Source organism: Neovison vison, chromosome 12 (genome assembly GCF_020171115.1).
Source record: "Neovison vison isolate M4711 chromosome 12, ASM_NN_V1, whole genome shotgun sequence".
Classification (NCBI taxonomy): Eukaryota; Metazoa; Chordata; class Mammalia; order Carnivora; family Mustelidae; genus Neogale; species Neogale vison.
This window is the reverse complement of record NC_058102.1, coordinates 88,483,645-88,498,684: the sequence shown is the minus strand read 5'-3', so window position 1 is coordinate 88,498,684 and position 15,040 is coordinate 88,483,645. Positions and strand designations below refer to the sequence as shown.

The following is a 15,040-nucleotide window of genomic DNA, read 5'->3' as shown; positions in this document are numbered from 1 at the left end:
ACCTGGAATACACAAGGAAACATTGAATTAGAGCAAAAAATAGGTACACTTAGAGCAGGCTGGCCAGAGAAGGGAGTTGGATTGAGATGTAGACCAGAGAAATTTCCCTGGGTACCCATATGGCAGGTTCACAAAGAAGAAAGGCCAGGGCGGGAGATGGGTAGTGAAGGCTATGTAGAACGGGGGCTGGTTGGGCATTAGTATTCACACAACCGCACTGCAGAGTTGATGTTCACAGTGTGACCACTGGCTGTCAGCTCTTAGGGAGTGATCTCAAGGCCTGTGACAGCAGTCTGTAGTTTTGTCAAGACATGGGTCTGAATCATGTCTGCTTTGATGCTGGTGTGCTGAAAGGAGTCAATTATGGAGTGATTCTGGCTGGAACACTCTATATCCTCATCACAACACAGCATTGTTGGTCTTCATTCATCATGCCTATAAAGAAATTAAAAAGGGCTAAAACCTTTGTGCCTAGTGAAAAAAAATGGAAAAGATTGCTAAGTGCTGTTGCTGGTGGTAGCGAAATTGAGACCATCTAAGGAAATGATTCTTCTTAATAATTTGGCAGTTGCTTGGTTCTACAGTAGAGGCAAAATACTGGTGTATTATATTACCCGATACATAATAGGGGAATAATTTCTGGACAGAAATAGAAAAGTGGGATTGGCAAACTTCATTCAAGCACTCTGGTGAAATAATTGCATTTTTATGAGGGATATTATATACTATGTATATATTTGGGATTTGAGAACTGTGAAATACTTGGGTCAAATACTTTGGTGTTGCCAAGACTCTAATAAAATTCAAGTGTCTGTTCTCCCTCCTAGATTGTGAGCTAGGCTTCTGTCTTATTAATTTATGACCCCAGATCCTAACACAGTACTTGGGACAGAGTCAACCCTTAACAGAAGACTGTTAAGTGAAGGATGGATGAAGAAATAGGTAGGTCAGTGGACAGGTGGGTGGATAGATGGACAAATACAGCCTTCACAGTCTGTATGTAGGGTCAGAAGGCCAGCCCAGAGAACCTCAAAGCTGAGGCCTTTGTTTTGTTGTTTTTTTGCATCCTCTGGGATTCATACCAAAAAAATGGGCTAATAAGCTAATTAAAAAAAAGGGGGGGCTAATGAAATGTTTACTGTCCTCAACTAACTGAGCCTCTGTTTTCCCATTTGTGAAATGTGGATTATCATATGCCTCCCAGGCTGACTGAGTGGATCAAGCGAGCTTCAGTACTCAAGGAGCTCTTTTAATGCTGTAAAGTGCTGTACTACTGTCAGCCATCGTGAATGGTGGCAATGCTATTATTTCAAGGTCAAGTGTGGGGTGGTGGGAGAGCACAGGAACAAAGAAGCTGGTGTGTGCAGGGCAGTCTGGCTTCACAGGGTAGCAGAAGACTTGCCTGGAAGGCCACAGCAGAGGCCCTGGATTCCCGTCTCCAGGAGCCCTGGGAAGCCAGGCCACAGAGTCTTTTCGTAACCACATAAAAGCAGTTCAGTCAGGGTCCCTGATCTGATCCTGGTAGAGTTGTGAGATCTCTCACAGGTGAGGCTATCAATTAAAGGTCTTCCTCTGCACCCCTGCAATCCAGCCTCCCCCCTCCCTGAGGAAGGGCAATTGAGGCTGTGACAAACCTCTCAACCAAGATCTTTCTAGGGATAATTTGGTCAGGCCAATTATCCCATGTTAATTAGATAAGACTCAAATTATATGAGCAAGCCTTGCAAGCCCAGCACTTTGGGGGTTTTCAAGTTATTTACCTGGTGTCTCTGATTTTCCTGGGAGAAAATGATTTTTTGCTCCCAGGCAAACTAAACCCACAAATTAGGGCAGTGGCTTCCTCCTGAGCCCTATAAATGGGGAGCCTGAGATTGTAGGCTGGTGAATTGCATCTCAGCTAAGGGTTAGCACCTTATTCCATCTCTCTGGCCTTCTCAGCATGAACCGTCAATTCACCTACAAGTCGGGAGCTGCTACCAAAGGGGGCTTCAGTGGCTGCTCAGCAGTGCTCTCAGGGGGCAGCTCATCCTCCTACCGGGCAGGGGGCAAAGGATTCAGCGGGGGCTTTGGAAGCCGGAGCCTCTACAGCCTGGGGGGAACCCGGAGCATCTCCCTCAACATGGCCAGTGGCAGTGGGCGGGCAGGAGGCTATGGGTTTGGTCGAGGCCGGGCCAGTGGCTTTGCTGGCAGCATGTTTGGCAGTGTGGCCCTGGGGCCCGTGTGTCCATCTGTGTGCCCTCCAGGGGGCATCCACCAGGTCACCATCAACAAGAACCTCCTGGCCCCCCTCAACGTGGAGCTGGACCCGGAGATCCAGAAAGTGCGCACCCAGGAGCGGGAGCAGATCAAGGCTCTGAACAATAAATTTGCCTCCTTCATCGACAAGGTGGGACTTTTTGGAGCAAACCAAGCATAGAACCCCTTCCTTCCTCTACTTTCACTGCTCTCAGGGGCTCCCTGTCTGAAGGAGAGGAAGGCAGGACACTCCCCAGGATGCAGACATGGTGAGGACAGAGCAGGGAAGAACTGGACAAACCTGAAATCAGTGCTGAGGTGCTGGTGGTGGTAGGGATTGGTCAGAGGGGCAGGAGGAGACAGGGAGTTTGATTTGGGAAGGTTTCCAGGAGGCAGGAGAAGTGGCCTCAAAGTTGAAAGTTGGAGAGAACAGTTTAAGAAACTAGGAAGCTGGACAGCGGAGAGCTCCATGGCAGCCTAAGATATCTATAAAGCTGTGGGACTCAGTTTCTCCTCTCATGAGACCCAGACCAGCTCCCAGACCAACCAGATTCTGGTTGAAAGACAGACTCATAGCTTATAATATGCCCAGTGTACAAGGTGAGGCAGATGGGGATCAGTGATGTACTAGAGCTGTGGTCCTGAAAAGTGCTCCCCAAACCAGCAGCTTTAGGATTGCCGGGCACTTGTAGAATGCACATTCTCAGGCCTTGTCTTATACCTACTGAATCGTGAGCTCTCCGGTGAGACCAGGAGCCCCCAGGTGATGCTAATGCCCACTTGAGCTTGAGAACCCCTGAGGAACAATGGGGTAGCAAGGCCTTGGGAAACAGACTTCCTGAGCACAGGGGAGCAGGGGAAGCTCACCGGGGTGACAGTGAGTAGGGTGGCAGAGCATGAATAAGAGTTCACTGGTTGGAGGTGGGGAAAGGAAGCCTAGGGAGAGAGAGCCACCCCACATAGCATGGTAGGCTTGTCAGGAGCATGAGGAGAATTTGGCTTTGTGAGAGTCAGGTGAATGGTGAAGGAGGAGAAGTAAGGGGTGGGCACGTTGTGAAGAGCACAGGGAGGAATTTGGATTCGGTCCTGCAGATGATAGAAAACCACCAGGGCATTTTGAGCAAGGGAATTGTATGGCCTTTGCAAGCTACAACTTGAGAATGCTGGTTCTTTCCCTGGAGAAATGCTCTGAGATCAGAGAGTTGGACATGAAAGCAATATAGGAAGGCCCAAGACCCTCAGTCAACTGAGTACCTGCCTCTGACTGGGCTGGGAGATACTATGATGGAGGAGACGAAGAGAAGACAAAGCACAGGCCAGACCACCAGGCCCTGAGTAGGGGTGTTCAAGAGTGTGACGGCCAGGACAGGCCAGCTTATGTGTCTAAGGATTTGCCTTAGAGAGGTGGCCCGGGCTGCCCGTGGATACTGGTCCAGGCAGATTTTAGATAGGTGCAGAGGAGACAGCTCTGAGTAGCAGGAAATGAAGATGCGGTCCTGCCTGCTCATAGAGCTGTCCCTAGAAAGGGAACCTTGGTCAAACAAATGGCCCTGGGTCGGGGAGGGCTGTGAGGGATATTTCCTAAGGGCTGAGGGTTAGCCACTGTCCAGGAAAGGAAATCACACAGCCTCCCTACTGAACAAGTACCTGTTGATTTGGATCCCAGGTGCGGTTCCTGGAGCAGCAGAACCAGGTGCTGGAGACCAAGTGGGAGCTCCTGCAGCAGCTGGACCTGAACAACTGCAAGAACAACCTGGAGCCCATCCTTGAAGGCTACATCAGCAACCTGCGGAAGCAGCTGGAGACGCTGTCTGGGGACAGGGTGCGGCTGGACTCGGAGCTGAGGAGCATGCGGGATGTGGTGGAGGACTACAAGAGGAGGTGAGTGGGACCCTGCACCTAGGCTGACTGGCCTGCCAGAGCTGGGCTTTCCCAGCAGGCACGGGGACACTTGCCACTGGCCTCAGGGTCACGGAGCTTGGATGAGAGTGGCCCATCCTGAGTTCCCCTATCCAGGCAACATGAGGCTGTCTCTGGGTGGCTGGGCAATCTGGAGAGTGGAGAGTCAGCCTCTCAGGCAGTGAGAGGACTTCATGGCAAGTGGTCACCTCCTTGGCATGCTCCCTCCTGCTCCCCACTGGAGAGAGCCTCCCAGCTCCTAAGCTTGCTCAGTGGGTTCCCAAGTTCCAACGAACCACCTCCCACTGCCTCAACCCACCAGGGCAGGGAGTTGAAGTTCCTCTAATCTCTTTCAAGTTGTGGACATTTGGGCCATGCCCCCTCTTCCTGTTCCAGGGGATAGTTCTGGCTTCCTTAAGACTCATGCTTTGAGATGGGGTGAAGTTATTAACAGGGGTGGCAGGCAGCTGGAGTGACATAGGAATCACAGCTAAAAGAGACACCAGGATATTCCTGTGATTTGGACACTTAATGGGAAGAGGAAGGGCCTACTTACTCTCCAGGTATGAGGAGAAATCCAGACCCCAAATTATCTGGTCCCTGGCCTGGGAGGGAATTGCTTGAAAACCCTGTATGTAGCACCAGCTAAGAAGTCCTAGTGAGTTGGACAGATTTGCAAAGATATGGAACAATACCTGCTATATGGGACATAGTGTGGGCAACTAGTTTTCTGCTTTCATGATGAGGACACACACCCACCCTGCCTTGCTCACCACAATGCTTTTCCTGAAGGTACGAGGAGGAAATTAACAAGCGCACAACTGCAGAGAATGAATTTGTGGTGCTCAAGAAGGTGAGGAGGGGGTGCATATTTCTCGTCACCTAGGCGGTGGAGTATGGAGGGCAGGTGAGATAACAGAGGTGAGACTGAGGTCTGTGCTCCTTGTAGAATGACCTTGAACAGAAGAGCCACAGGAGGACGGAGGGATGTACTGCTTGGGACATCTTGGGACCCTTTGATTGTAACCTAGAATATATCACCTTGTCTGCTTTTTATATTTGGTGTGAGTGGGCAGGAGCCCAGATGTGGATAGTCAATGCCCAGGTTGTGTCCACTTTGGCTTGGGAAACAGGACATGCTTTGAGAAGAGCTGCAGGTTTACCTTCCAACTCTGCCTGTCTCTGGCAAAGCTCCGTGGCTGTCCTGGGCTCTGACTGCTGAATGACCCCTGTGTGGGAGAGAGCACTCCCTCATAAACCCTCTCTTTGAGAAATAGAGCAGTAACAAGTTTCCATTTTGGATGGGGCACAGAGGAGTTCCAGAGGTTTGCAGTGAGTCTTGGGTGGAAGTCCTGTTCCTGCCTTCTGGGTCTTGACTCCATTCCCTGAGGGCAGCTTGCTAATCTCAGTGTTGGTGCTCAGATGCCAGTTCCTGGGAGAGCCCTGTCTGGGCTTCGAGAATGGCAATGTCAGGGCATCTCTGGATTCCTTTAGGATGTGGATGCAGCTTACATGAGCAAGGTGGAACTGCAGGCCAAGGTGGATGCTCTGGATGGAGAAATCAAGTTCTTCAAATGCCTGTATGAAGGGGTAAGTTTCCATTCCCCAGTCCTATCCCTGGCTCTGTCTTCAAATGCCTGTGTGAAGGGGTAATGCTCCATCACCCAGTCCTATTCCCAGCTCTGTCTTCTGAAAGGATGGATATGTGAATGAATGAGTGGTTGGTTATTCATTCCTTAGTAACTTTAAGAGCCCAGGGGATCTCCAGCATTTGGATGCAGGGGGCCATGTTGACCAAAGGAAAGCATGACTTCTATCTCAGTGCTCCCAAATGATGTGTACCATCAGTCCTAGCCTGGCCTCCAGATGTCTTAGTCTCACTTCCTTCAGGAAGCCATGGGCCCTTACAGGGTTCCCACTGGTCTTCACAAGGATAGTCTCATTTCTGCCTGTCTTCTCCCTGACACTTGGGTGTCTCCCTGGGTCTTGAGCAGGAATATCCAGGGACAGAGGTAGGGAGTCTTCACACCCTTTCTACTGCCTCTGACCACCTGACTTCAAGCCCAAACCTGCTGGCCAAGCATATATGGGCTTCTGTGTCCTTAGTGTCTCTTGTGTGGTGGCGAGGTTGTCTCCCCACTATTTCCTATACTCCTGACTTGTCTCAAATGACAAACATATAGGCTGTTTTCTTCCTGAGCTGCTTCAAACTCATTCAACAGTTTTCAGATGTGGTATTGAAACATCAATGGGGGGTTTGGGGGAATGTATCTTGCATCTATTTAGGAGTGCCTAGGGGATCTCCTGCTAGGAAAGGGCTATCACCTTGGCACCTTCCTCTGCCCATGAAAGGCATTTCATGTTTCCTTCTTTCCCATGTAGGAGATTGCTCAGATACAGTCCCACATCAGCGACACATCTGTCATCCTGTCCATGGACAATAACCGGAACCTAGACCTGGACAGCATCATTGCTGAGGTCCGTGCTCAGTATGAGGAGATTGCCCTGAAGAGCAAGGCTGAGGCCGAGGCACTGTACCAGACCAAGGTGGGCTGCACACCTCCCTGGAGTCCATGGCCCACCATCTCCCACACATTTGCTTGGAGCACAGAACTGTCCTGGGTGCTGGGGGGAACTCAAAAGGCGGAGAAGATGAAGCTCTTAGACTGATCCACTTAGACTGGGACAGCCATGGGAAGACATCTACAGCCAAGCGCAAATGAATGTGGCACAGACAGAGTCCAGGATGTTGAGCAGACAAAGGTTAGGGGACCAGGTGGGGCAGGTCAGGACTGACTTCCTGGAGGCAGAGGGTTTTGAACTGAGTCTGAGAGGGAGCAAAACATAGGTAGTTAGCATCTCAACTCCCTCATTAATTACAATAAATTAGGGGGTCTCTTGAGTGTGATCTGAGATCAGGTAATTCCTACCTTTCATTCAAGTCCAACTGAAAGGATAAAGGGGGAGTATGAGTCCCTTAGATCTTAACTCCTCTAATGGGTTGTGGGTGGGGAAATAATTCTTTAGATAATTTGGTTTCTCAGATCAAGATGGCAGCTTCCTAATTGTTCCATGCTGCTTATCGAGTTCCTTCTCAGGAGAGATTCACACACTTGAGGACTTATCTTGTCCCTCCCCCTGCCTCCTTGCCACTGTAAGGACAGAAGGATGTGGCCAGCAGGGCTGAGAGGAAGGGAGGCTTTCAAGGCCCAGGCAATCACAACTTTAATCCTTGATAAGAGTTCAAACTCAAGCCTCTAGTTCCCCACATCCCTTCACGTGGCTGCTGCAAGCCAGTGTCAGGGATGGCCATGTGGCCATGTTGCCCAGCCATTCTGGATTGTCAGTGGCCAGTGCTTAACCCCAGGTTCCTTCCAGAAGAGTCAGGCAGGTCTGCACAGACATGATTTTTGGGTCACTTGCTATTTGGGGTTACCCACACTGGCACTTCATCTGCGGGTAAGCATTTATGGACCAGAGTTTCATTAGCGTAGTTCTACAACAGAATTATGAGGTCTTATTATTATTGTTCCCCTCTCAAAATGAAGAAACCAGGGCTCATGTGGTGTCAGTAACCTGCCAAGCTCACTTAGCTGGTAAGTGGTGGAACTGGATTGAATCTAGATGACTGACTGCCAATTCCACAGTGTTTGGACAAAAGATCAGGACATGACTCTGGTAAGAAGTGTTTATAGTGAGGATTTGGGATAGGCTGGGAGTGGAACAGAGAAGGATGCTCACCTGTTTGCTTCTAAAGGATACTGCTTGGTGTCAGAATTGGGGAAGTTAGTGCCTCCCTCTCTGTCAGTGTGTAGGGAGAGCCATCCTGCTCACACAGTGTTGCAGAGAAGCAGGAAAAGACCACTTGTTTTGCCCCAGTGTTTATTGTCCCAAGATTATCACCAAAGACAAAACATAGGATCATAATGAGAATCCCCCCTGCCTTCTAGGGGACCTGGAACCTTTAAGAGGAATCCTGAACCTAGGACCTTGTTAGGGTCAGATATGACAACCCCCAAGGCCAAGTACCAGGAGCAGAGAGAAACAGTGCACAGCCACCAGATTTCTGAATTTTTCCTCATGACTGGAAAGACTTCCAGTAGCCTGGGACCCAGCTGAGCTATGAAGAGGAGGAAGTCACAGAGAAAACAGGTCCCTGCCATCCAGTCATGCTAAGTCTGACAGGGAAAACACAGAAAGTTGTGCTTGTAGTACAGTGTGGTAAGATCTATGGACTGGAGTGCCAGGAGTTATGGAAATAGAAGGACACCCAACTGGGAAATCAAGGAAGGCCTCCTGGAAGAAGTGACTCTGCCCTGGCTGAGTTGGAAATAGCTAAGGAAAAGAGGAAAATGGATGAGAAAGGGTTTTCCAGGTGGAAGTAGTGGCTCATGCAAAGACTCAGAGGTTTGAGAGCACAGGGGACATTTAGGGAACATGGAACTGTTTGGCACAGGTGTACAGACAAGTAGATGAAGGGCAAGAGCAGTGAGAAAGGAGTCTGGAGAGACTGGTGGATGTCAAACCTGAGAACACCTTGATGCCGTGCTCATACTTTAAATTTGACCTTGACTTTGAAGGGCTGTGGGTAGAGGAGCATCATAGTTGGAGTTGAGTGTTTTAAAGTGGCAGTGCAGAGAGTAGAAGCTTTCAAGAGTTCTTATGGCCAAATCTAACCATCAGTGAGGTGACTGTGCTTAAGGCAAACATATATTCAATGGGTGGATGGTTGAGTGAGAGGCTATTGGTAGGCCTGGTGAGATTGGGGTCCCCCATCCACCCCTCACACCCTGAAGACAAAAGCACAGTCGGCCAGGCTGAGCTCAGCCAGGCCCTGAGTTGAGGTCTCTACTTTGCTCCCTGTTCCCCTAGTTCCAGGAGCTTCAGCTAGTGGCCGGCCGGCATGGGGATGACCTCAAACACACCAAGAACGAGATCTCTGAACTGACTCGACTTATCCAAAGACTGCGGTCGGAGATTGAGAGTGTGAAGAAGCAGGTGAAGGGGCTTTGGCGGGTCCTGGCTTATCTCCCAAGGGAGGAGTGAACTGCTTATCATACGTAACTGTACTGGGCCTCTCTCCTGCTCTTGGTTCTCCATCTCAGAACCTGGTTTCTCATATGGACCCCCTGGTCTCATCTCCAACACTTAACCTCCCATCTGAGTCTGGAACAATTGGAAGGGTCTTTTCAGAAAGCCTGCTAGCTGAGAGTAACAATCCTCTCTGACCCACGTTGGCAGGACTCCTTCACCATGAATGTGGCTTTGCTTTAGGAAGTGGGGTCAGACAGAGGCGGGTCCGACCACAGTCAGCTCATTTGGGTGAGGGGTGAGGGGTGAGGGGAAGCCCAGAGAGCCCTAGAATTCATGGGAAAATACTACCTCCTGACCCTCAGTGTGCCAACCTGGAGACGGCCATCGCCGATGCCGAGCAGAGGGGCGACTGTGCCCTGAAGGACGCCCGGGCCAAGCTGGACGAGTTGGAGGCCGCCCTGCACCAGGCCAAGGAGGAGCTGGCCCGGATGCTGCGCGAGTACCAGGAGCTCATGAGCACGAAGCTGGCCCTGGACGTGGAGATTGCCACGTACCGCAAGCTGCTGGAGGGCGAGGAGTGCAGGTGGGTGGTGGGAGGGCTCTTAGAATGTTGGGGGTGGAAGAACTTTTGGAATCTCCCGACTCAGATTCCCAGAGTGTGGGAGAAGTTGCTGGAGGGCCTGGAGACACTTTTCACGTCAACCCCAAGCAGCTTGAAACAGCAGCAGTCAGTGAATGAGATGGTGATGTCCTTTTCATTTCTCCTATGGCTTTCCAGAGTAGGACAGGAGAAAGTCTCAGTGTGGTGCTGTTGCTGTTGTGTCTTTAACACTGCCCTGACCATTGCAAATATCCCTATTAATAAAGAGACAGTAGATCCCAGGTTCAGAGCCTCTGGCAGACAATAATATCTAGCCAAAAAATTTAAAATTAGTTTCTTTTCATTATATATTTTTAAAATTTATTTATTTTTTTCAGCATAACAGTATTCATTGTTTTTTTTCCAATTTATTTATTTTCAGAAAAACATTATTCATTATTTTTTCACCACACCCAGTGCTCCATGCAAGCCGTGCCCTCTATAATACCCACCACTGGTACCCCAACCTCCCACCCCCCCGCCACTTCAAACCCCTCAGATTGTTTTTCAGAGTCCATAGTCTCTCATGGTTCACCTCCCCTTCCAATTTACCCAAATTCCCTTCTCCTCTCTAACGCCCCTTGTCCTCCATGCTATTTGTTATGCTCCACAAATAAGTGAAACCATATGATAATTGACTCTCTCTGCTTGACTTATTTCACTCAGCATAATCTCCTCCAGTCCCGTCCATGTTGCTACAAAGTTGGATATTCGTCCTTTCTGATGGAGGCATAATACTCCATAGTGTATATGGACCACATCTTCCTTATCCATTCATCCGTTGAAGGGCATCTTGGTTCTTTCCATAGTTTGGCAACCGTGGCCATTGCTGCTATAAACATTGGGGTACAGATGGCCCTTCTTTTCACGACATCTGTGTCTTTGGGGTAAATACCCAGGAGTGCAATGGCAGGGTCATAGGGAAGTTCTATTTTTAATTTCTTGAGGAATCTCCACACTGTTCTCCAAAGAGGCTGCACCAACTTGCATTCCCACCAAGAGTGTAAGAGGGTTCCCCTTTCTCCACATCCTCTCCAACACATGTTGTTTCCTGTTCTGTAAATTTTGGCCATTCTAACTGGTGTAAGGTGATATCTCAATGTGGTTTTAATTTGAATCTCCCTGAGGGCTAATGATGATGAACATTTTTTCATGTTTTATCAGACACATGAAAAAAGTATTCCTTGTTTTTTGCACCACACCCAGTGCTCCATGCAATACGTGCCCTCTCTAATACCCACCACCTGGTTCCCCCAACCCCCCACCCCCCATCCCTTCAAAACCCTCAGATTGTTTTTCAGAGTCCATAGTCTCTCATGGTTCACTTCCCCTTCCAATTTCCCTCAACTCCCTTCTCCTCTCCATCTCCCCTTGTCCTCCATGCTATTTGTTATGCTCCACAAATAAGTGAAACCATATAATAATTGACTCTCTCTGCTTGACTTATTTCACTCAGCATAATTTCTTCCAGTCCTGTCCATGTTGCTACAAAAGTTGGGTATTCATCCTTTCTGATGGAGGCATAATACTCCATAGTGTATATGGACCACATCTTCCTTATCCATTCGTCTGTTGAAGGGCATCTTGGTTCTTTCCACAGTTTGACGACCGTGGCCATTGCTGCTATAAACATTGTGGTACAGATGGCCCTTCTTTTCACTCCATCTGTATCTTTGGGGTAAATACTCAGTAGTGCAATTGCAGGGTCATAGGGAAGCTCTATTTTTAATTTCTTGAGGAATCTCCACACTGTTTTCCAAAGTGGCTGCACCAACTTGAATTCCCACCAACAGTGTAGGAAGGTTCTCCTTTCTCCACATCCTTTCCAACACATGTTGTTTCCTGTCTTGCTAATTTTGGCCATTCTAACTGGTGTAAGGTGGTATCTCAATGTGGTTTTAATTTGAATCTCCTTGATGGCTAGTGATGATGAACATTTTTTCATGTGTCTGATAGCCATTTGTATGTCTTCATTGGAGAAGTGTTTGTTCATATCTTCTGCCTATTTTTAAAATATGATTGTCTGTTTTGTGTGTGTTGAGTTTGAAGAGTTCTTTATAGATCCTGGATATCAACCTTTTGTCTGTACTGTCATTTGCAAATATCTTCTCCCATTCTGTGGGTTGCCTCTTTGTTTTGTTGACTGTTTCCTTTGCTGTGCAGAAGTTTTTGATCTTGATGAAGTCCCAAAAGTTCATCTTCGCTTTTGTTTCCTTTGCCTTTGGAGACATATCTTGAAAGAAGTTGCTGTGGCTGATATTGAAGAGGTTACTGCCTATATTCTCCTCTAGGGTTCTGATGGATTCCTGTCTCACGTTGAGGTCTTTTATCCATTTCGAGTTTATCTTTGTATTTATTTTTATTACCACTGTTTTTTCCCCTTTTTTGGTCAGGTAGCATTGGCTTTTTATTTACCCTGGTGATATATAACTTCTTTTTAAGAAAAATGCATTTTTTGGTTATAAAACACAGAGCCGATGACAAGCACTAAATATATAACAGTACATGTTCAAAACAGCAGTCAGACAAGTGTATATGAAGCATTAGTGTGAGAAAACCTTGTTCTAACTGAACACCACCATATTACTGAGACTCACAGGGGAGAAGTTACGGGTCCTAAAATCAGACATTAATGTCCGATTAATGACACTTAATGGCACTTCTGATGCCAGTATTTCCACACATGTGTTTATTCCAGCACTAGCTTGCAGGAATTAACAAATGGGATAAAAAGAAGCCCAGAGGAGGGACTCCAAGGGGTACTCTTGTTGGGGCCACAGGTTTGCAAGTTGGCACATCTCTGGTGGGAAGAGTAGCCTTCTGGGTGGGGGTCACAGAGACTGCAGGTACACCGAGGCCAGCTGGCTGGCTGGAGGGGCTGCTGGAGGCTGGGCTAGGCTGCCTGCTGACTTCAAGCTGTGATGTGGGGAGCTCGGATTCCACACACTGGAGGTTCACCTACACTTTTCTCTCTGCACAGGATGTCTGGAGAATACACCAACTCCGTGAGCATCTGTGAGTATTTCACACCTCTGAGGGAATATTTGTAGTCCATCACTGAATAGGAAGTAAGCAGGTACCTACTGCCAGGCCCCCATGGAACAGCCTGGGCTCTGCCTGGTAGATCACCATGGTCACCATCGCCTTACTTGCTGAGACCTGCTGTCTCTTCCTCTATGGAGCTCCCACTGCCAGCTTCCCATCACATTCCGATATTTCACAGGGACGCTTCCCCAGAAATCTCATCTGTGCTGGGATGAAATTCTTCTTCTGCCTCCCCACATGGGCTTTCCTACTTGACGGAGGCTGTGAGCTTCCCGAGTCCACCTCCTCATTGAGAGTGGAGACCGGTGCACAGACACGGGGTTACACCACCTGTGTTAATGCTGACTCTGTAGCTTTTAGCCTGGTCTCCTTCTAAAACTGGCCGGCAAAATCTTCCCTAAATTGGGCAATTAGGAATTTCTTTGAAAAAAAAATTTAGAATGTATTCTGAAGTTAAATGCAAGACCTGTTGGCTTATGTGAAGCTTTGGGGGAAGCTCTTGCTATTCCTGTTGGTCCAAAGAATGAGAACGTGCCCGATTTGGGATCTGGGATCTGGGCTATTTTTTCCAGAGCTTGAGCCACTCAGGCATTGAGCATGTCATTAGAGTCCACAGTTGATATGAACTGTTTGCTTAAGAGGGAGACATCTATGCTAGTTGCAGCTGGGAGACTGGAGGGGTCTTGGGGTCAGGCCTCTTTGGGGACATACACTTAATCACTCCTCTCTGCCTCCCCACAGCGGTCATCAGCAGCACCACGGCGGGGACCACAGGTGCTGGGGCCGGCTTTGGTTTCAGCGGCACTGGAAGCTACAGTTACCGGCCCAGCTCAGTCTCAGGGGGCTATGGCATGCTGCCGGGGGGCTGTGTCACTGGCAGTGGGAACTGCAGCCCCCGCGGGGAGGCCAAAACCAGGCTGGGGAGTGTAAGCGAGTTCAAGGAACCCCAGGGGAAGACCTCCGCTCTGAGCTCCCCTGCCAAGAAGACCACAAGATAAAGCAAAAGTCCATTTTCCAGCTGTCCACCTCACCCTGTTTTTCCTCCGGACTCCCTTCTCCAGGAAACTCCTGTCTCACCTTTCTCCTGGTCTCCTTATTTTCCTCTGCCACTGACATTTCCTCTCCTCTACATCCTACATTAATCTTTCTCAATCTAGAATCAGGATGCTATCCCATATTTCTGCTTCCATACTGAGAGACCCCCTAACTCAGAACCCCCTTCCTGAAGCATTGCCAACAATGATGGCTCAGACCTTGTTCTGGCCTGCATGCCTCGCCTGGAGGAAGGTTTCTCCTTAGTCATAATCCCCTCCATGCCCTGGCTTTGGTTGTTTGGCCACAAGCTCCATGGGGTCATGAGAGTATATGTCCACTGACAGATCCACGGGGACTGTCTCCTGTTACAGCAACACTGGCTCAGGTGAAAGACCAGGTTATAGCTTATATCTTATGTGGCCCCTGCAGGTATGGAGAGCTGGGAGTAGCCTTGAAGATTGATCCCATTCATGAAGGGATTTGTGCCCTCCATATGAGAGTTCTTGTCCTTGTTTAGGCCTTACCTCTCTGCTTCCTGTGTCTCACCAATAAACTTAATAAAACTTATGCAGGACCAGGCTGCTTCTCTCTCCCAAGGGGATCCTCATCCCAGGCCATATCTCTTCCATATGTGGAGATCAGTGGCCTGGAACCTGGGGCATAGAGGTCCGGGGTGTTCCATAGCGCCCCTAAGTGTGTTTTAATCTGAGGGAAAGAGATCCTTGTGACCACAGGGTCACAGTGGGTCTTGTGACACTCAGGATTCCTCTCCAACAGCCATCCCCAGCAGATGCACCTTTGATTCATGCTTTTCTCAGGCCAACGCTCCAGGGAGTAGGCAATCTTTAACAACATGCAGATTATGGGCAGGGAGAGAGGGACAACACATTAACAGTGGCAGAATTTAAAACTGGTCCAGAAGCAGCAGAAAGCCAGCTCTGGGAAGTCTAGGGCTCAAGTTATGGCTATTCCCTGTTCTCTGGGGAAAGACCAAAGTAGAGTCTCTTTAAAGTAATGAGCCATGTCCCCTTGGTCTTTGGTTTAGTGAATGTCTATGAGTATGAGTTGTGTTGAAACATGGACCATCACTGTGACACCCACCACCCAGCTTCCAAAACACTCTTGTGCTAAGAGACGTGTGTCAGGTTCCAA

The 15,040-nt window shown here is 48.8% G+C and overlaps 1 protein-coding gene across 1 annotated transcript; it reads left to right on the top strand.

Moving 5' to 3' along the window:
* Positions 1 to 1,939: 1,939 nt before the first annotated feature.
* On the top strand, positions 1,940 to 13,851 carry LOC122892574 (keratin, type II cytoskeletal 73). The gene is made up of 9 exons (XM_044229245.1): positions 1,940 to 2,386; positions 3,902 to 4,116; positions 4,927 to 4,987; positions 5,629 to 5,724; positions 6,517 to 6,681; positions 9,007 to 9,132; positions 9,531 to 9,751; positions 12,789 to 12,823; positions 13,595 to 13,851. Exons 1-9 carry the CDS (start codon positions 1,940 to 1,942, stop codon positions 13,849 to 13,851), a joined length of 1,623 nt encoding a protein of 540 aa, XP_044085180.1.
* The last annotated feature ends 1,189 nt before the right edge of the window (positions 13,852 to 15,040 follow it).